The 21,597-nt window shown below is 51.6% G+C and overlaps 1 protein-coding gene across 1 annotated transcript in view; it reads left to right on the top strand.

Annotated features, from left to right (window-relative positions):
* The first annotated feature begins 1,547 nt into the window (after positions 1-1,547).
* Positions 1,548-21,597, top strand: part of LOC125918030 (G1/S-specific cyclin-D2) — a 30,526-nt gene continuing 10,476 nt past the window's right edge. The window contains exons 1-4 of the mRNA XM_049624093.1: positions 1,548-2,034; positions 3,845-4,060; positions 6,740-6,899; positions 16,143-16,291. Of these exons, the coding sequence (XP_049480050.1) occupies positions 1,840-2,034; positions 3,845-4,060; positions 6,740-6,899; positions 16,143-16,291 (720 nt within the window). The 5' untranslated portion in view covers positions 1,548-1,839. The remainder of the gene's footprint in view (positions 2,035-3,844; positions 4,061-6,739; positions 6,900-16,142; positions 16,292-21,597) is intronic.

The raw sequence follows: 21,597 nt of genomic DNA, 5'->3' as shown, positions 1-21,597 counted from the left end.
TTCACTCCCGGCCTTCTCTATTCCACTTCGGCCCCTTCTTTCAGGGAATCTAGTGAACAGCTCACCCAGCTCGCCCCCCCCTCCCGCCCTGCTAACTCTCCACGCCCCGGTTTGGGCCCCCTTTCTCGGTGAAGGAGGTGCACAGCTGACCATGGTGTTTCCAGGGCCCTGACCCACGCCATGCTCGCTGCACGTGCCAGTTCGGCCAACTTGCTGGGGGCTCTGGGCTCCCTCCCCATCCCCCCAAAGTGAAATAACACTGAAAGTAGTGGGGGCGGGGGTGGTGGGAGGAAGGAGATGAGGAAACGCCACTATATCCCCTATAAAAGCAGCGTTGACCCCGGGATGCATTTGAGCACATGTCTGAGCCGACTAGGCTGGCAGCATCTCCACCACAATCCCGCTCCCGGGGAGAAAGCCCTGGCTGGCGGGTGAGGCGTGAACCCCGAGGGGTCGGCGAGGATGCAAGCGAAGGACACTGGGTGGAAGTCTTGGGCCTCCGAGGAAAGGAAGGGGTGGTGTTGTTTGCGCAGGGGGAGAGAGGGGGAGCCAGACCTAATCCCTCCCTTGCCCCCCTCCCCTCCCCTCCCCCTCCCGGGCTATTTCCTAGAAAGCTGTATCAGTGTGGCCACGCTCGGCGCAGACACCTCGGGCAGCTTGTCAGCAGATGCAGGGGCGAGGAAGCGGGTTTTTCCTGCGTGGCCGCCGGCCGCGGAGGAACCAATGGTAGCCCTGCAAACCGGCCCCCCCGCCCCCCGCCGGCCTGCAGCAGCCCTGGGCGTCTCTCCGCTGCTCCCCAAGGCGCCTGTAGCGCCCCCAAGAATGGGCTGGTTTCTGCTCTAGGGTCACATTCTATCACGTCGAAGAAGCTGCCCCCTCCCTCCTAACACCCACCCCTTCCTCCTCTTCCTCTCCACACACAAATGCGGGCGTGGGGGCTGGGCGGGGGGGACGTTGTTCTGGTCCCTTTAATCGGACTTTTGAAACAGCCTTGCAGTGATCAGGAACTTAAACGTCCGGGATATAACCTTTATCTCTGGATATCCGAGCTTGCTATTTTCTAAAATCGCTCTCCTTATTTTTCACTTAAGGGGTCTGTTTCAACATTGCACGAGCCTACCCCATCTTCCAGTAATCTACCCGTCATTCTCGGATCTTACATACATGGGCAGGAGTGTAAGGATCAATTTTGAAAAAGCCCAAGTTGGTCGTATTTTGGCATGATACAACCTACAGAATGTGCGAAATTAGAGGGACTAAAGAGGAATCGGTGTGGGTTTTTTTGTGGGTTCCCCTATCGGGGCCCCTGGCATGCCGGGCTGGATGGAGGGAGAGGGCCTCGGAGAGCTAAGGAGACGGGTGGGGGGGCGGGGGACCGCGTTTGAAGTTAGGTCGGGCCAGCTGCTGTTCTCCTTAATAACAAGAGGGGAAAGGAGGGAGGGAGGGAGAGATTGAAAGGAGGAGGGGAGGGACGGGAGGGGAGGGAAGGGGAGGAGGAACCGGAGAGGGGAGCGAGGCGAGAGGGAGGAGAACTAACTGCCCAGCCAGTTTGCGTCACTGCCTCTCAGAGCAGAGAAGAGCGAGCAGGGGAGAGCGAGACAACTTTGAAGGGGAGGGCAGGCAGAGTCAGCAGCCCCCGAGGCTCTCCTCTCCCACCGCCCATCCCTTTCCTCTCTTCTCCCCCAGCCTCTCTCTCTCTCTGCCCCATAACTTTTCTCCCGAAAACCCCCTACCTAGCCAAAGGAAGGAGGTAAGGGGAACCCTCTCCCCTCCCCCCTCCAAAAACCCCCAATTTTCCAGTCCGGAGAAAGCAGGGAGCGAGCGGGCACCCGGCTGGCCATGGAGCTGCTGTGCTGCGAGGTGGACCCGGTCCGCAGGGCCGTGCCGGACGCCAACCTGCTCTACGATGACCGCGTTTTGCAGAACTTGCTCACCATCGAGGAGCGCTACCTTCCCCAGTGCTCCTACTTCAAATGCGTGCAGAAGGACATCCAGCCCTACATGCGCAGGATGGTGGCCACCTGGATGCTGGAGGTAGGTCTGCAGATAGGATACTCGCTCCCCCCACCCCACTCCACCCCAGCGCAGGGAACCTAAAACTTGGAGAGGGCAGGCTCCGCGCTCGCCTCCCCGCTCCTGTGCGCGAGGTTACCCCGAGCCCTTTGGCGAGACGCGTGGCTTCATTTCTGTTCCTTGCAGGATGCAAGGCTAACTGGGGGAGGGGGAAGGGGATAGGGAAGGGAGGAGGAAAATCTGGGATAAACGAGGCTGTCCTGGAGCGGGGGTGGGGGAGCATCCCGCGCGCGTGTGCCTGCATGTGGCTGCCTCTTCTTCCCACCCCCAGCCGACCTGTCTTTTGCGAGGCCGCCACTGCTTTCGGTGCAGTGAAGAAGGGAGTAGGAGCGTGAAATCGGGACCCAAACGTAAAAAAAGCCAAAAAGCAGCCCCCCAAAAGCCAGAGAAAACTCGTCCTAGCCTCAGGTCCCCGCATGTGGTCGCGACTCCGCGTTGGCACTTAAGGGGGGGGGGGGGAGAAAGAGGGGGGGGGGGGGGGGAGGAGGAGAGAACCGGAGAATTCAGGAGCCCCGGAAGTCGCATTGAAGAAACATGTGTTTTAGGGGAACCCAAAAGAACCACTTCTTTACCCTTGCTCCAAATCTTTGCCGAGCAAGCCGTGTGCCCACGTATGCACAGCTCTGGACCTGCCGTGGTTTCGCCATGTTGCTTTGCAAACTCCGGTTGGAAAGGCTGGAAAACGTCGCCCGCTCCCTCCTCGCACCCCATTATTCCGGCCACCCCACTTGTAATAGTGCCCTCTTCCCCAACCCCCACCTCAGGAAGGTTACTTACAGTTTGGCTTTCCAGTTTCCTCGCTGCGGAGATTTGGGTGGGGTAGGAAGGGGGGGGAGGAGGTGTGTGTGGGGGGAGATGTCGGGGCACCCCTAAAGGAGAGGTCAGAGTCCCCCGTGCCTCTCTCTGGAGGCTCCCCGTTTCTCGGCTTTCCCCCAGCTCGTCACCACGATCCCCAGTTTCTGCCCTTGTGGGCCGCAGCCGGACACTCTTGCCGCGGCGCTCACCCCTCCAAGTTTCCCCTCGGGATCCAAAGCCCCAGGGGTCGAGATACAGACCTTTCCGGCACCCGAAACCTCCGTTTCGGGAAGCCTGGATCCTCTTTGGGGTTTTCACGCCAAAAGGGCTTTTCTAGGATATTTCTTCGATTTTTCATTATTTTTTGAAACCGTCTCCCCATGCTCCCGAGTCCAGCCGCCGAGGCTGCGGCTCTTCCTCCTCTCCTCCCTCCCCCTCTCTTCCCCACCTCTCCCCCCCCCCCCCCCCCAATAGCGGCGCCTGGGCCGCAGGGACCCCCCCGGACATTTTTTCCAATTGTCGGGAATGATAGAGCAGGGTCCGGGGATCCGAATGAGGCCAAGAAGAAGACCCCCGGAGCCTCCAGAATATTTTTATTGATTTTTTGAAAAGATGACGAAATCCAAAAAAGAGAGTGTGAGCGAGTTAGAGTGAGCAAAGAAGTCAGTAGCCAAAGGGAGCGTCGCCGAGCCGGGCGGCTACTGCGCATTTGTTTGCCTCCTGGCTTCGGATGTTCAATTCACCTCTTTTTTTTACCTTCTTGGGGAATACCCCAGCACGGATGGACTATTTAGATTTACCCCGTTTTCCTTCTCTTTATTCTTATCACATAGCCTACTCCCCTCCCCCTCCCCACTCAAAAATTAAATATTTTTGCTTGTTTCCATAGGTTGTGCCTTTCATTTTTTTTTTTTTTTTTTTTTTTTTCCTGACACTATTCCCTCAACCCCCCAACCCTTCCCCACTCCCATTGTAGGTATGTGAGGAACAGAAGTGTGAAGAAGAGGTCTTCCCTTTGGCCATGAATTACCTGGACCGCTTCTTGGCTGGGGTCCCAACTCCTAAGACCCATCTGCAGCTCCTGGGTGCTGTCTGCATGTTCCTGGCCTCCAAGCTCAAAGAGACCATCCCTTTGACAGCAGAGAAGTTGTGCATTTACACCGACAACTCCATCAAGCCTCAGGAGCTGCTGGTAATGCCTACCTCCTTTCTTTTCTCCCTTTCTGCTCTTCCTTCCTTCTTTGCTCTCTCCTGTCCTGATAAGCTTCTGCCCACTGCTCCCCAAAGGAATCCTTAGGATCCCAAATTACCACATCGTTGGGATTTTCACACTTTAGGAGATACCGCTTTTAATACGAATTTTTTTGTGTTCCTACTGTGTGCCAGCCACCATGCTAAGCCCTGAGGCTACATCCACAAATAAGATCCCCGCGACATTTGTGTTGGGGGAATTCATTTGCACTTGTGTGTGTGCGCGTGTGTGCATGCATGGGTGTGTGTAGGGGAGACTTGGAACACGGTGATCACATTTTAATTAAATTCCAAATTTTCAACCACTGAATTTTGAGAAAATAGCTCAACTTCCCACATGGTAGGCATGTGTTCCCGTGGTAAAAGGGTGTTGTGGTGCGTCTCCTAAGAATCCAGAGTTCAAAGGTAATGTCTTATCTATCTATAAATTTTCAAGATACCTGCACATAGTAGCTGTTCACTAAATATCAGCTCACTGACGTTTGAGCCAAGTCAGAATTTGTCCTTTAATTGGAGGAATCTGAGGCCTGGTTCCCGGGGAGGCCGGCGATGACCTCTGTATGGTGACAGGGGTCCTGTCTTGACTCAGGTTTTCTAACAGCAAACCTTTTCCCCACCCAGTCTAACTCATTTTCCCCACAGCTTCACACTCAAGGCGTCCATGTGGCAGCAGTGTGGAATGGTAGAGTGGTTCCCAAGCCCACCTTCTGTGGTCTGCACACCTTTTCTCCGCACTGTTTGGAAGAGCCCCCTCCCCCACCTCCTTCTGATCGCCCCTCCCCCTTCCTACTGGGAAGGCCTGCACAAAGTCCACAGGGCTAGGACTGGCTCCCAGAACGGAGCTCTTTGTGAAAAGGCCTTCCTTTCTGGGGCTGTGCTGCCATCTAGTGGCAGACATGTGCAAGGATGGGGGAGGAATTGCGGGGAATGTAGAGAGGGGCATGAATGACTTCACCTTTGAACCGCTGCCAGATTTCAGCTGCTTCTGGTTTGGTCCGGGAGGCCCAGAAAGGTGCTTTCTTCTGGGAGATCTGCTTCCTTTAATAATAGTACAAGACGAGTGGTTTATTTCACACTCCCCTGTGAGAAGAAAGGGCTGGAATTTCAAGCCATCTTAGAAGACACTGGTTGTGTAGTAATTTTACCAGTTTTTTTTTTTTTTCCTCTTTTTAAACCCCAATCCTCTGTAAAAAGCCAAGGGGGACTTTAAAGCATGTAAAGGAAAAGTCGTTAGAGTTCATCACCAGTTTGTTTTTCTCAACGGGAAACCAGGAAAATGAATCTTCCATTTGGCTCATTTGTTTCAACGTGATGGTGGGTCGTGGTGTTCTTTGGCACCCGTTTTTCCAGGACCGGCCAAGCCAATTCATGTTGCTTCACAAGCACCCTGCCTTGTCCCCCTTTCCCTGTCTCTTGATCCCAGAAGGTGGGAGGTACAGGAATCCTCCTATTTACTTATGAGAAATCTGAGGCTCTGGAAGGGGAAGGGAGTCCCCTCAGATCACACAGCCACCTAGTGCTACAGGAGGGGACTGGGGCTCTGGTTGCTGGTGTAGCAAATGGAAGAGAGCCGGGGATCTTAGGGTGAATGGGAGAGTAGCGTGCACTGGCACGGTGGTCTCTTCCTGTCTCTTCTGAAGATGATTAATGGATAGGCCTGTTTTCCCTCTGATCGCACGTAGTTTTAAAGTTTCCTTTCTGGCCTGTTGGACTCTGAACACAATTCCCCAAATGTATCTCAGTAAGGGAGAAAAAAGGATTTTCACTAGGTGGACCAATGGTGAGAAGTCCATGAGAGAGGGGGTCATATTGTCCCCCCTCAGCATTTGGACTGAGGGGTTCCATGACTTTGCCCAGGCACCTTCACTTTGCCCTGTTCAACCTCCAGCTGCAGCATGGGGTTGCTAATGACCATCCTGGTGGGTCCTCCAGTCTCGGTGACAGAGGCCTATGAAACATGTCACCAGGGAACATGTCCCAGAGTGCCAGGGAAAGGGCACTCTCCTGTCCGAATGTCATTTCCCCAAGACTTCTGCATTATGTGTCGAGGGGAAAGTTTTAAAGCTGAGAAAAGTGGCACTTATTGGCACCAATTACAAGTAAATTGGTTGCCAAGGAGTTGAGCCAAGGAACCTTATTTTGAGCTTTATCTGTGTGCATCATTTTCCCCTGAGGATTAAAAAAGACTATTAATCCAGCGATAGAGACCTGTACAATAAATTACTATCTAAGGGCCACAATGACCTTGGCAGTGCCTTGTAAGTTCAGCTTTCTGGGGGGGCGGGGGGGGGCAACAGGACTGCATGGAAGTCCATGTTGGCTGGGGGGGTGGGGGGAGCCGAAGAGGAAAAGAACTAGGAAAAAGTAGAATCTTGGCAACAGCTACCTGGGCTCTCATTATTTTTGGTGGAGCCTCACATTTGAGGCAGAAGAAGAGATGCCAGTGACTTCCAGGCTTTGGGGGGTGGGTGGGGGGCTTGGACAAATGGGCCCACCTCAGGATCCAGCAGCATCCTCCTGAACATCATTAGAACTGGTCCGGACCCCAGCCCCTGGTCCCTGACACCAGGTCAGCCTTTGGGTTTTATACTCTTGTCTCCCTCCCTCCCTCCCTCATCAGGAGTGGGAGCTGGTGGTGTTGGGGAAGTTGAAGTGGAACCTGGCGGCTGTCACTCCTCATGACTTCATCGAGCACATCCTTCGCAAGCTGCCCCAGCCCAGCGAGAAGTTGTCTCTGATCCGCAAGCATGCGCAGACCTTCATTGCTCTGTGTGCTACCGGTAGGAGCAGGCTGGAGCCGGAGGGGGCCTTGTGGGGGGCGGGGACACAGGCTGAAGAGCCCTTTGGGGGGGGTGGTCAGGGAGAGACTGATGGGGGTACTAACTGGCATGGGCTTAGGGGTTCAGGAGAGGGGTGGTCCCAAGTAATCTAGAGTACAAGGTTTTCATGCCCAGGCTGTGTGTTCTTTATTTTATCTGAGCTGGTGTATTCTTTTTTTCTACTAAACTCATAAATGGTTTATGAGGACAGGTGTGGTAAGCGGAAAAAAAAAAGTGCCTGTTAAAATATTCTTTATGATGTCTAAAGTGCTCTTTGAAGATTATATATACTGCTCTCTGGTTGTGTTTAAATCTTTAATCTTTTGAGGAAAAGGATGCTTGGAGATAAGGCCAAGAGGAAATTTGGGGGTGGGGGGTGGGGGCAAATATAGGTTAAAGGAACACTGTCTTGATAAATACGCTGCCTGCCCTGATAAGCAGTAAGGGAGGTTGAAGGAGTTCTCTTTACTGTAGGGCACTTACTGCTGGGTAACTGGTGGATGGGGGAGTGAACCTGGCTGGCTCTCATCAAGGACTCACCTTCTGAGCACTAAAGTTCTGCTGCCCTCCCTTTAAGTGCTGCTGTTTTGAATTGGTTGCAGCCTTTACCAGCAAGCGCAAGTGGCTTTTTCATATTAAAAGCTTTCCACCCACCACGTTGATCCCACAATTGATACATAGTTCTTACTGGCCCATTTGCTTTGCATTTCCCTAATAAACTAAAGGCAGTGGTTTGACAACTGTCTCATTAAACTGAGCCTTGGCCAGTTTCTACTATTTTTGTTCCTTGGTAGTGGCCATGGGAGAGACCCTGAAACCTTAGTCATAGGTAAAGACATAGGTAAAGAACTGACTGGGCAGGTCTTTTGTTTTGTGGTGGAGGGGGGGTTGGGGGGGGGGTGGGGGGGGGGGGTATCCAGAGGGTTCAGCCCAAGTTCGCTAAGAGTTGTTGAATTTTAGAGATGGGACTCCTGGGTTACCTTTTTCCAATGTTTTGTTACATGTTATTTGTAAGTATGTACAAATGGATCACACAATATGCAATAGTGTATATGCTCTGTGTTCTCAGTCAAAAGTTCAGGCTTTGCTACTTATCACTGGATGACCTTGGACGGCTGCTTAACCTCTCTGAACTTGAGCTTCTTCATCTGCAAAACACACCTGTTGATACATGATCTTAACAGCCTTTTCAGGGTGGTTAGGAAAACAAAAATCAGAAAGAGACAATGTGCAAAGAGGTACTTTATGAACCAAGGAACGTGTAGACCATGTGTTGTGGTACTAATTGTGAAAATGCCACCATCTCCATGTTTAAGTGTTGCAACTGCCTTAATCCAATTCAACAGGACCCCTTACTCTCTGCCTTCCCTGGCGTGAATGTAGGGTTCCCAGCCACCCCCATTTGATTCTAGGGCTTAGATTTTTTCTCACCGGTTTTCTGTAGTCCTGCCCTTCCAGATCCAGACTGGGCCCATGGCCATGTTAATGTGTCCTGTGCCCCTTTATGAGAGAGTAAGCTGTCCTTCCTGCAGCCCTGAGGAGGCCATTCTTCAGAGCCCCCGTGGATACCTTGCTGACTTTTAGACAGTAGCCATTCTTTTGCTTCCTCGCTTCTCTTGCTGTCTGGCCTGGGGCCCTAGAGGTCAATCCCTCATTGACTTGTCATTTTGTCTCCCAGGCCCTGCTGTCCCTTCGTCTCCATTGTCATGATTCACTGTGGGGGAGGGGTCAACCAGTCCTTTTTTCTCTAGCCCTAGGACCCCCGACCCTCTGACCCGAAGCTCCCCCATTGCCCAGCTGTTAGCCAGAATTCTGCTTTGACCTTGTCTCTTGACTGACAGATCTTTTGGGGTCTGTCCACCCATTCCCCATTCTGATCTCTGATTGGGGTAGGGATGGTAGGTGGAATTATCCAGGCATGGGCAGATCCCCAGCTTCTGTAAAGGCCCATTCTCTAAAATTGGGGGGCCCCATCCCCCCACTTCTGGCCTTCTTGCCCAGATCCTTGGGGTGGCTGCCAACTTTGGGGCCAGAATAAGGAGCTGGAACTCAGGCACTGAGGACAGAGGTCCAAGGAGTGGCACAGGAAGTCACGAAGACTGCCTTTGGGGAGCCATGAGCTAGCTCTGGGCAAGGGCTAAGAAAGGATACAGGGAATAACTCCAACTAAATGAAGACCACGAGCCATGTACTAAGCCTTAGGTGTGGACTGGTCAGAGCAGAGGGGGCTCCTCAGAACTTTCCTGAGTCTAGGAAGGATGGCTGTGTCTCACAAGGCTTTTCTTTCTAGATCTGTGCTTGAGTCTGTATGAATGACCAAGTTACATAGAATCCTCACTTTGTGGAGTTTTATACCAGATGGCCTGATGGTATAAAAGCCCAGATCTACTTTTCTTGGAGGAAACACCTTCCAGTTAGATGAAACGCCTCCTTTTGGGGCCAGGGTGTGACAAATGGTTGAGTGCCTAGGACTGTCTGGCAAGCGGCAGGCACAAGGTAACTGAGAACCAAAGGTAGGTGATACCGAGGAGGTCCAGTTTGCTCCTTGCACCTCACGCCTCTGTCCTTGTCCCCCAATCCTGGATATTCTGCCCTGAAGCCCAAGAGGCACCTGTGGCCGGGGTCTTGCAGACTTACAGTGGGTCTGGAGGAGATGGTAGCCAATCCTCTAGGCTGTGTGGCTAGTTTATGGGATAAGTTGGTTGTGAAAGAGCTGGCAGTAGTTCCTCAGTCTGTGCGGGGAGTGCATGTGTGTGTGTGAAAGGGGAAGAGAGAGCAGGAGAGCAGAGAGGGGCCATGAGAAGGGGAGCGAGGCTGCAGTTTTCCTTAGGGGCTAGAGGGTAAGATGGTGGCAAGGCAGAGAGATGCCCTTCTCTCCCCCCATCCCCCCCCCCCAACCACTCATCTCAAAATGGCTTCTGGCAGGAGAGACTGCCTCCACCTGCCTGGTGTCCCTCTCTGGGCCAGTCATGGTTAGTGAAGGCACTGGAGGGAGAGGGAGACCTTCATAACTGACAGCCCCTGGCATTCCCTTTCCTGGAGCTTTTGATCCTGGGGAAGCAGGACTGGGCCTTAGTGCCCCCCTGGTCGTAGTTGTGATGGTAGAGTCCCCCAGGTCTGCAAATGAGGAAAGAAGTACCGTTTAATACGACTCAAGATCGCACTCTGGCACTGGAGGATTCTTGATGCGGGATCTCACGCTCAACAGATGATTCCAGTTAGTCTAGAAACGCCAATGATACTGAGTTTGAACTTGGTGTGGGGGTGGGGTGGAGGTGCTTAACCTCCCTAGCTATGCATGGTATCCCACATCTCCCTCTTTTTGCCTCAGGCCCCACCTCAAGGTGTTTTGCTTATTAGCTCTTTGCAGCATGCACTTGAGTAGCCCCGCCCAAGGCTCCCCACCCTGAGGCCTGAGCCCTGGAGCCCCATTGAAGCCCCAGTGAAGCCCCAGTGATGATAACTGCTGTATTTCCAGCCTTCCTGGCTTTACCCAAAGGCGTTTCATAACCTTCTATCATAAGATAGAATTATAGCCGGGGCCCGGAGAAGGTAGGTGGGTTGGCCCCTTACCCCAAAAAGGTTTGCCCTGGCGGCTGCCAGGTGGGAAGAATTTAAGCCACCTTCCTGTCTCTGTGTTGCCCCCACAGCTGACAGGGCGCGGAGCTGAGGGGAAGTGGCGTGGGCAGCCGACAGTGTCAGTTCTGCAGGCGCATCCCGTGGGGACCAGCAGTGTGGCAGGGCTATCTCACTTCCCTTCTGGCCGGACAATGAATGAGGAGTAGGCTGCTTGCTGTTCTCCAGCCGTCTCCCTCCCCTCCTCCTGCCACCTAGGCCTTTGGAGTTATATTAGTGTTCCATGTCACCGTGGTCCTTCCCCACAAGGACAGGGTGTGCTGAACCTATTCCAGGGGTGGTAGGTGAGGTGTGTGCTGCGGCCATCACCTGCTGGCCAATGAGCATCTGGGATTCTGGCCTTTTAACCTTCCACCTTGCTGCAGGTGGGAGGAGGGGGAGAGATGGGGGAAATGGGAAAGGGGGGGGGCTTCCCTGTTGGTCTTAAGCCTCAGACCGAGTATCTCCCGCCCCCTAGTGGTGGTCAGAAGCAAGGCCATCACTCTTCTGCTTCAAGGCCTCCACATCGTAGCCAAAACAATCTGCACTAAACTTACGTGCAGGGCCATCTAATCTGTGGTTTTAGACCTGCTTAGCTCAGACTCTTTCTTCAGCGAAATTTTACCAAGACCTGCAGATAGCGAGATGATGAATATGGAGCCCTCTCTGCCCTTGCCCAGATTAAGAAGCCCAGTGGGGCCCCCAGAGTGCCTCTGGTGGTCTTGGGAGGTTAAGTGGGTTGTACAGGCCACACAGATCACTGGTGCCATGGCTAGGAGTCTCTGACTCCTGAGCTAGGGCTTGCTTTTGGGGGCTTTTCTCCCACTTCTGATAGGAAAATCACCCTGTGTTCCTTAGTGGGATGTGGGAGGTGGCCTTGAGGAGCTGTTCACATTCTGGTAAGTTATAAAGAGCACTGGGTCTACAGTCCAGAAGTCCCGACCTTAACCCCAGGCCCAGCACTGGACATGGGACAAGTCACCTAACCTCTCAAGAATTCATTGATTCACTTGTGAAAGGAAGTGTTTTGAAACAGATGAGTTTTACGGTTTATTAATACCTCACCACTACTGCTACATGGATGAGTAAGCAACCAGTAGAGCTGGGGTTCCCCCAAGGTGTGCCCCTTGCCTCCACCACCTCCCCGGGAGGGGGGAACATCATGTCAGAGGCTTCCGGTATGTGGGCATTGCTCTTTGGCTCTGGGCAAACCGCAGCTGAGTGGATATGGGGCACATCGGGGAGACCATTGCCAACTTCTGTATTCCATTCATCGTATGGGGGCCTCATTTTCTCCCACTCCTGACAAACCAGCATGAGGCTTCGGGGACTCAGTGAGGTCATTTCTGGGACCCACAACACAAGTGACAGTGAAAGATTCTCCAGGCGGCACAGAGCCTTTCTTCTTGGCGGTCTTGGTGCCCTTGGCCTGCTGTCAGCATCCGCCTGTTGCCCAGGGATGCTGGGCACCTTCCTCCTCTCCCCTGCCGATGCTAAACAGAATCTCCAACAGTCAGAATTCCCCTTCACGGTTCCGTTGGAGGTTCCCGTGGTCAGAATAGTGATGGTGATGACACTTGATAGCTTACCACGAGCCAAGCACAGTGCTTTTACATGGATCATTTTAGTTGAGTCCTCAGAACAACCCTACCGGGTGGGTATAATTATTCTTCTAATTTGCTGGTGAGAAAATGGAAGCTCATAGGGTTCAGGTAACTTGTCCATCTTCACACGGCTGGTAGGTGGTGGGTCATCGGCCTCCACATCTCCATCTTACAGTTCTTGCAGCTGCTTGGCCCAAATCCTTCTCATGCCCTCGGAGAGTGTCCTCCTAAGTATCTTCATGCTCCTGTCCCCTTGACCACCCCCTTTCTTTGAGAAGTTTTTTTATAAGCTACCCATGTAGTATGTACTTAGCCATTTAGAAGGCACCATGCTGTATTATATTACTATGCTTTTCAACTGGGGCGGCAGATTAATCCATGCTGCCTGGAACGGGGAGGAACCCTTTGTGCTTTGTCAGAATGGATCACTGGTCAATTCATTGCCTCTCACTCTGCTGCAGAGGAAGGAGGGTGCTCAGGATGTCACCTCTTACCTTTTCAGGTGGGCAACTGAGGCTAGAGAGAGACCCTTGCCCCTGAATATGCCTCTGCACGAAGATACAACCTGTTGGTATTTTTGACCAAGACATGTAGAGATTTCTAAGAGATTTTTACTTGGTATTTTCTTTTTGCTGAAATAGAATAATATTAAGAGAAAGGATTATAAAATTGCTTACCATTTCTTCCATCTAACTGCGGGAAAGTTTAAAATGTTTTCTGTGAATCCTCCTGCTTCAACCACATGCATGTGCATGTATGTACTTTTATTTAGATGTTTCTGGGAGGTTGTATTCTTGGTCATAGCGTGCATGCCATCTGATTTTTCTGTCCAGCCCCCCTGCCCAAGTGGATCTGGTGAACACTTTTCAAGCCAAAGTTTATGGTTTCCAGGAGTGGCTGAATGGGCTGGGTGAAACCTTCCACGGGTGAGCGTGGAGGTTAGCTAACTAGAGCTAGTACGAGGACATGACCCTTCAGATGTTTTATTCTGGTGTTTTCTTCCTCTGCTGTTTCCCCACCAGCAGAGAGGGGTTGTCCCTGAGCCTAGTCCTGGGGCAGCCCCTGATGCCGTGAGGAACTAGCACTGCTGTCTGTGGAGAGAGATGCCTCGTGACTTTGTTGGCTGATGGAAGCTATGCTCTGTTCTAGTGATTCTCGCTTGTCCTTTTCTCGGGGGTGGCTCTTCTAGATCCTTAAGGAAGAGCAAAGTAGAGCTGGAAGGCACCTGGGAGATGAGCCAGTCTGCTGTCTCCCAACTTTTTGACCTAAGCCGTGAAGAAAGAAAATACATTTTATAACATAACTCAGGATGTACATAAATGTACATCAGACTGATACAAAAGTTTTTCAAGAGGATATTTACTTCTACTACATGATTACTTCCTGATACTTTCTATCTTGTTCTGTTCCGTTAAACAGCAACAAAAACAACCCACAAATGGGTTTCATGACCCAACAATGAGCTGCAACACTGGAAGTCAGAAAAACACCGATCCAACCCCACCCTTTATTAGACAGATGGAGTGTCAGGGACTGGAGGAGGAAGTGACTCACCCAAGGTCCCACAATGTGGATCTGGTTTTCAGTTCTAATGTCACCTCCTTTGGACTTACCCAGAGGAGAGCCTGGCAGGTGCTCAGGAATCTAGTAGGAGACCCTGGTTTGCCACTGTGGTGGGTGGCAGAGGAGAAGAGCAGTGACTGGCCCAGCTTCCGGCAGCTCTTCCCTTGCTGCGGGAGCACTCCCCAGTCTGAGCTGCCAAGAGGCAGCTGTGTTCTTGTCCATGATGCTCCCCAATTCCAGGAGGCAGGGGACCGTATCCCTAGGAGGATGCCCTTCAGCATTTTCCTAGCAAAACAAGAAGGGACATAGAGTCCTTACAGCAACCTTAGCACCTGCTGCACCCCAGGACCACCCTGTAAATACCCCCTGGCTTCCAGAAGTTAATTAGTTTGCTAAAATTGGAAGTGAGTTTTGCGTGCAGCAGCGTGACAAAAGACAGGCATGTATGAGGTGTGCTTCCCGGTCTGAGGCCTGGGACAGAGGAAAGGGAGGGCCAGGGATATCCTCCTGTCCTTCCCTGCCAGATGCTCCCACCCAGGGCCTTTGTGGGCTCAAGGCCATGGGCTGGCTGCCTCCTCTGCATTATGAATGTCACAGGGGGAAGCTAACGAGGTTATTGGGCAGAGAAACACTCCTGTGAGCCCATGTGGAAGAGACCTACAGCAGAGCAGGAGGCAGGGAGGCCGACTTTGGCACCATCCATGGGGCTAGAGAAGGAACTGAAGGGGTTAGTGGACAGCAGGCTTTGGCCAGAACACGGTAGTATACATCCCTCAAGAAGTAGAAATAGTGAGCGAGCGAAGGAAAGAAAGCCAAGGATAGAAACAGACTGACAGGCGGCCAGGCTCGCTCTGTTCATGGGATTCGGCCAACATGGGAGGTGTGTGCGTGGTTCAGTGCTCCAGCAGTGTTTCTGACAACACCAACGTGACGCTGGACAATGGGATCACCTATAAAAGTGCTTTTATGGAATATGCTGGTTGTAATAGGGCATTTACAGTAAAAGGGGAAATGTTAGGTTGAACTTTGTGTTTCGACCTAATGTTTATGCTGTAATTTGAAGTGTGACACATGTCCTCCCTCTGTCCCTCCCTCCCACCCCCCTTCTTGCACTGCTTTGTACAGTAAACTCTCTGGAGTGATGCTAGAACCAGAGGTAGCACACTGGAGGATTTACCCCACTCCAGGACTGACGACAGTGAGTGATGGAAGGAACCTCTTTAACCTATCAACATAAGGCACTGGTGAAGGCAGTTTAAGTTCTCAGAAGTCTGCCCTTTTTTATCCGCAACGTTAGGGCATTCGTGCCCACCGTATGTGGTGGATGTGTGGATTAACTGGGACATAGCCCGGAAGGGACTGTACATGTGGGTAGTTAGCAGTTAGTAGCAGCAGCAACGGGAGTAAGGTGTGGGTGTCCTTGTCTCCTCCTTGATGGCTGGGCAGTGGCTGATCTCGATCCCCCAGCCTGAGAGCTTGTGGGAGTGCTCAGAGGAAACCGAGGCATTTGGTCTCCCATGCTGAGGCCTCACAGGAGCCTCCCCTCTCTTTGCTTGTGGAGAACTGGAAGTGGATGAGGGTTTGAGCTCCTCCGATCGATCTTGGTGTACATCTCATTAGCAAACCGCTCTTTTTCTCCAGCAAGAAAATGCGATCTTAGGGCCCAAGAACCATAAAATCTAAACCAAGTCATCTGTGTGATGCAGTGGTTAATACTGGGTGCCTGCTTTCCCTCCTAATATTCTGAGGGCCCTTGGCATTGGGTTAGAAGCTGAGGATTGTGCAAAACTTGGCCCTCAGCACTGTCTCCTGCATTACTGCTTCTCTCACTTCCCTTTTTTCTTTTTTTAATGAAATCATCTGTTGTTTTGTTATGGGCCATGTCAGTCCCTGTTGACTTGCCACAGAATATGGCAAGATCACATCAGGATTATTGTTTATAAAATGTTACCAACTTACACTTTTCCTGCCTTCCACCGTCTAGATCCCCTGGTCTGTCTCACTTCTGTGGCACACAGGTTACCTTGTCTGGACTCGTCTCAGACCTCCCTCCTCTATTCCTGCCATGACCCCCAGAGGAGACTATGTTTCTTGCCCCTTGCATATGCTAACCCCTCACAGGATTGTGGAATGAGGGATTGGGGGACCTGAATCCTCTGAGAATTCACTGTGCACTCAGATAGGCTTTCTACCGTCCCTGCCTCAGTCTTCCCATTTTAGCTCTGGACCTGCCACAGGGATGGCAAATAAATAAATAAAGGGCATCTTGTGAAGGAAGACTGAAAAGAGACTGTGTCTGTGGGGTAAGGGGTTACCTGTGCAGCTGATCTATCACCACCCTATATCTGAGTATCTTCAAGCTGGGGAGCTCCCAGATCCAGATTCTTCCTGTGCCTTGACCTTCTGCCTCTTGTCCTCACAGACTTTAAGTTCGCCATGTACCCGCCATCGATGATTGCAACTGGAAGTGTGGGAGCCGCCATCTGTGGGCTCCAGCAGGATGAGGACGTGAGCTCGCTCACTGGTGATGCCCTGGTAGATCTGCTGGCCAAGATCACCAACACGGATGTGGTAGGTGGATGCCATCTTGGTTAAAACCAGATGTCTCTTTTCTCAGCCCAGGGAGGGAGACAGTTGGCCTGACGATGATGTGTTGGAGATATTTTTCTTTGTTGGTGGTTTCTGTTTTCCAAGATCAACATCCAAGGTAGTACAAAATCCAACAGATGAGGCTTCCTCTTAAGGGTTTGAAAGCCTGTGTGCCATTAAATAGAGAAAAGAGCCTAGCAGGCAGATAACAAGGTGGGAGGAGGGCTGTTTACTAATTTTCCTTCATGGTGTGGGCTTCCCCATGGGTCTGAATCGTTGCTTCATTTCCATTTATGTACATGTCCTCAGGCTGCCTCTCCCCCACAGTGTGCTGCTCTGCTTACAGCCACTAAGGTGGAGACACAGCATGGAGAGGGGACTAGAGCCTGGCTCTGCTGCACTGGGGGCGGTGGGGATCTAAGAGGTGCCCTGCCACGAGAATGGTGTCTGGCCTTGACACACCTCTCAACCCCACCCGCCTCTCACTTCCCTTTTGTTTAATGTGGTAATGGATTAAAAAGTACTTCTGAAAGAATAAAGAGCCATAGTAATTCAAAGAACTATTATTAGCTATAGATTTTTCCATTCTTGTGCCCCGTGGACTGCCCAGAGGCTGCAGTTCTGCTTGCCAGAATTTGAAGCTCTTTAGAAGAAAGGTCTTGAGAGACCAGGGTCAAGTGAGGCTCTGATTCAGCTGGTAGGAAATTGCAGTCCTTAGAAGGTCCGAGCCGGGGTGGTTCTGGGAGGTCAGCGAGGCAGTTCCTGCGTCTTCCAGTGGGGACTTTTTCCATGCGGAGGGCTGAGGGAAGCAGCTGGGGGTGGGGCACTAGCAGAGCTGGGACTGGACCCAGGAAGCTCAGACTCCTCGCCTGGGAACTCTGCGCTCCACCCTTGTGGTTGCTCCCAAAGCTTTTTGTTTGGGGAAGGGCCTCTGCTCCAAACCAACTCCGAGAGGTGTGTCAGCTCAGAGGCCCTGGAGAGTCCACACGAAGATGCCCCCTCTGGATGTTCCAGGGAGATTCCGAATGCCCTGCTGTGGGAGTATATTGAGTTAAGAGAGAATGTGGTTTGTGGGCCTGTGGCTGATGCCCCACAGGGATGCTGAGCAGAAGGCTGAAGCTCAGAGAGTGTGAGGCTGCAGCTTCCTGGCTTTCTCACCTACGTATCTGTATTTTGCCTTGGCCTTTATCACCATCTCAAGGAAGTAGTGCAGGGAGGTGTTAAAGGGCCTCATGGAACCTAGGGGCCTGCTGTGAAGCAGTTCTTAGGCTTTTAAAATTCTAGGTCCAAAACATAGGCTTTAAAAACATGGTTTCCAAAATAGAGATTGAAAAGACCCCTCCAGGCAGCTTCACGTGCAGAATGCTTTTCTAATCCTCCAGAGACAAATCGTGGACAGGACCTAACATTTATAGAAATGAGAAGCTTCCTTCCTTTTCTGAATATCTCCTATTAAGGCTGCCTTACAAAAAGGAGTCCCGAGCAGCAACCAGCTTAAGACCAGCTCTTCCTTCACCCCCGAGAGACAAGAATGTCAGTGACAACAGTTTGACCCCAGGCACTGTAACCTCTTTAAGATATTTATAGATCTGCTCCAATTGGCCGGTTGCCCCATGGGTCTCCCGCCTTCTCCACATGTCCTTTTATCACCCCTTACTGGTTTCAGATGGACAGAGGTCACTCCTGAGGTGCCACTTGGGGTGCTTTTCAAGAGTCTCTTGGGAGTCTCTTGGGAGTCTCTTGGGGTGCTTTTCAAGACTGCAAATCAGTTTCTCAGGGCAAACTGGAGAAAGTGCTTGCCCCTTTCAGATACTATGTAGCCAGTCCATCCAAGTTAGCTGTCAGACTGAGTTAAATGGATGCAAACCTGCTCAGAGGTCTCTTAGAAATCCCAGCTGTTGCACTGGACTTGCATGCACATGTTACATGTTTACCGGTGGGCCCTCAGTTACATATCTTAATATTTAAAAACCAAGCATGAGGGGCACCTGGGTGGCTCGGTTGGTCAAGCTTCTGACTTTGGCTCAGGTCATGATCTCACAGCTTGTGGGTTTGAGCCCCGCATCAGACTCTCTGCTTTCAGCGCAGAGCCTGCTTTGGATCCTCTGCCCACCGTGCCCCACCCCCCCCTCCCCCCACCTCACCCACTAGCACTGTCTCTCTGTCTCTCTCTTTCTCAAAAATAAAATAAAAATTAAAAGCAAAAAAAGCCCCCAAAAAACAAAAACCAAGCATGAGCAGAGGAGAATGTAAAATCCATAGCACTTTTTCAGGTAACCACTTGAGCCCTCCGTGAGTTCTGCTGGGTCTCCTCCCATCTGTCTGCCTGTGCTGTCTGAAGTGCTGAGGCTGAGAGTGAAGGAAAATGAAAGGAGTGGCTTTAGAAAGCATTAGCATTTGGAGGGAGGCAAGTTTTGTTTCCTGAGCTCATTTACTATTTCATGAGTCGAGAGGTGGGGTGTTTGAAGCACTTGACTCTCCGTTCATTCCTGGGAATGTTGACTAAGGGCTCACTAGCCGCAGGCTTGCATTATGAGGAAAGCCTGGATGGCTTGGAGGTAGAAGTGGAGGCAGGTGGGTAGTGCATGGAAGATGAGACCTGATGTTCCTGGCCTGAAGGAACTTAGCGATCCTAAGACAAATCGAGAGTGAAATGTGCAAAATCCTAGCAAATTAAGATCGTAAGGAAATGAATGCTACAGTGTTATATACTCTAAATGTAGAGGAAGGAGCTTACTAGGCCTACTGTAAAATGCAGGCCTCCTGGCAGAGTCCACTTGATGATAGAAAATGTCCTTGGAATGGAGAAACAAAATGTGGTATGTATTCTCCTTAGATGTGTTCTCCTTAGTGAGTGCAATGGAATATTAGTCAACCTTACAAAGGAAGTGTAATGCCAACACAGGCTACAATATTGAAAACATGCTAAGTGAAATAAACCAGACCCAAAAAGACAAAAATACATGATTCCACTTTTGTGCCATACCTAGAGTAGTCAAGTTCACAGAGACAGAAAGTAAAATAGAGGTTACCAGGGCCCCGGCGGCGGGGGGAAGAGGAAGTTATTTAATGGGTATGGAGTTTCACTTTGGGATGATGAGAAGGTTCTGGAAATGGAGAGTGGAGGTGGTTGCACAGCAAAGTAAACGCACTAAATGCCACTGTACACCCAAAGAATGATGCAGATGGTAAATGTTACATTCAGCTTATTTTGCCACAATTAAAACACACACACACACACACACACACACACGCACACAATGCTCTCAGACCCACACTGTGAAATGCCCACAGGTTTGTGTTGAGCTCTCCCATGGAGAAGTCAAGTACACAGCACCACGTTTTGCACATGGGCTCTGGTGAGATAGGACAGACAGGAGTCAGAAAGAGCTGACGTGTCACGCTGGAGTCCCCACAGTGGTGCACTCGCCAGCGCACCTCGTTATTTGTGATGTCTTCAAGCTTACGGTGTTTTCTGTCTGTGCATTGTCAGGGGTCAAACTGCTGAGAGCACATCCCCCCCACAACCCCGATTCCTCTGAGACAGCCAGTCCCCCCTGATTCCTCTGGGTCACTGGCTGGAGGCAGATAGCTTTGACAGGAGGGACCCATGCAGCTCTGAGAAGGTTGGTCTTTGTTGCTCCCTCTGGTTGCCAAAATAAACCGGAACGCTTCATTCCAAAGAGAAAGCTGAGTGAGAAGCCTGACAGTTTTACAGGGAATAAAAGTCTCAGAGGGTGGTATATTTTAAGTACTTTTTCCTTCCAGTTATAAGTGTTGCTAAAAACAGACGCCAGTCAGCGAGGCAGTGCTGGCTTTGGGGGAAACTTCTACCGGGCCTTCCGTTGCCAGGGGTGAGTTTGAGAGGAGGGACCGAGCGTCCCGGTTCCCCAGTGGACCTTTCCCGGCTTCGCCAGGCAGACTTGGGGCTCCTCTTCCGTCCCCTCCGCGCTCGGCTCCTGCTTTGTGCCAGCGTTTATCTCTCTGTTCGCTTGTCTATAGAGCCTCTTGAACAGGACCCAACTTTTACTGCGCTCTTTATCCAGAGCCCCTGGCAGAGTCTTGGGAAGGATGCTGAAGAGAGGGAGGGAAGCAGGAAGGAAGGAACGGCAGACAAAGGCCAGGCAGATGGGCTTCGAGTGGGTTTCTAATTCTTTGGTCTCCCCCAGGTCTTTTGGAAAGCCTGAGATTTCTTAGCACTAATTACATGTCAGGGTCCTGAGCAAATCACATCACCTTCACGTGACACGGTTTTACAAGTCGCCTAATAAAAAGGGCAGAACTTGGGCTCCCGGGCCATGACGATGCTGTGAAGCTACCCAGAGATCTTTAACAGAAGAAGATCTAGACGCTAGTCACCTGATCGTTAAGGTCATCCTTTTCTGCCTGGGTTACAGCCAAACTCTGTCGCATTCTTAAATATCACCCAGAGAAGATTCTAGAACATCCCTTCCTTAGGGTCATCCTGGCATGCTAGGATCTTGGTTGTCCGAGAGCTATTAAAAACCCATCAGCTCTGCTGTGGAAGAAGTCTCGATTTTGGCTACATGCTCTTCACAGGGTCCCCAGCATCGTGTCTTTGTCCTGCTTAGTGAGAGGCACTGACACCTTCACAGCACCTTCTCCTAAAGACTCCTGTAGGACTGGGGCTCTGCAGACTCCACAGGGCCTGTGGTCAGGAACCCTGTGAAGAGTGGCTGGAAGGGAGGCTGGGGGTGGGGAGGGGGGGGATAGAAGTGGAGGCTGATGCTTCCCTCTCCTGCCTTATTTTTTCTGCGGGCCTCATTTGGTATGCAAGGAAATAGCCAAACAGCCTGTGAAGAAAGGAAGAATGAGATAGTTTCCTAAGTTGTCTCTGCCTGAGTTGGCCGCGGGTCTGGGGTTCATTCAGCCCTTTGTCCCCCTGTTGAGTGCAGTGCGTGTGTGGTGACAATGGAGTGATGCAGTTACACTGAGGGCTAATGGTAGGAGTTCCGTCAGCCCATTCATGGAGGCTGAGGAGGGTGCAGGGCGCGGAGCCCGAGCCAGCAAGCAGAGGAAGTCGGAGGCCCGTGTAACGAGCTGGAGATCACAAACACTGCTGTCAGGGCTCTGGGGCTGGGGGGGGAGGGGGGGCATGCAGGGCCAAGGGAGGGGGCCTATCATCATCGAAGTTGGAGGTTTGCCCGACCTCCAGCACTGTGGAGTGCCACCTGTCCGGGCTGACAGACGAGCATTATGGCTTTCCTTTTAATCAGCTTAATTTGGGGCATCTTAACACAATGACTGGTGCTTTCGGAGGCTGCCGG

This window comes from Panthera uncia, unplaced genomic scaffold (genome assembly GCF_023721935.1).
Source record: "Panthera uncia isolate 11264 unplaced genomic scaffold, Puncia_PCG_1.0 HiC_scaffold_389, whole genome shotgun sequence".
In the NCBI taxonomy this organism is placed as follows: domain Eukaryota; kingdom Metazoa; phylum Chordata; class Mammalia; order Carnivora; family Felidae; genus Panthera; species Panthera uncia.
The sequence above is the reverse complement of the archived record's forward strand: the minus strand, read 5'-3'. Positions and strand labels throughout refer to the sequence as shown.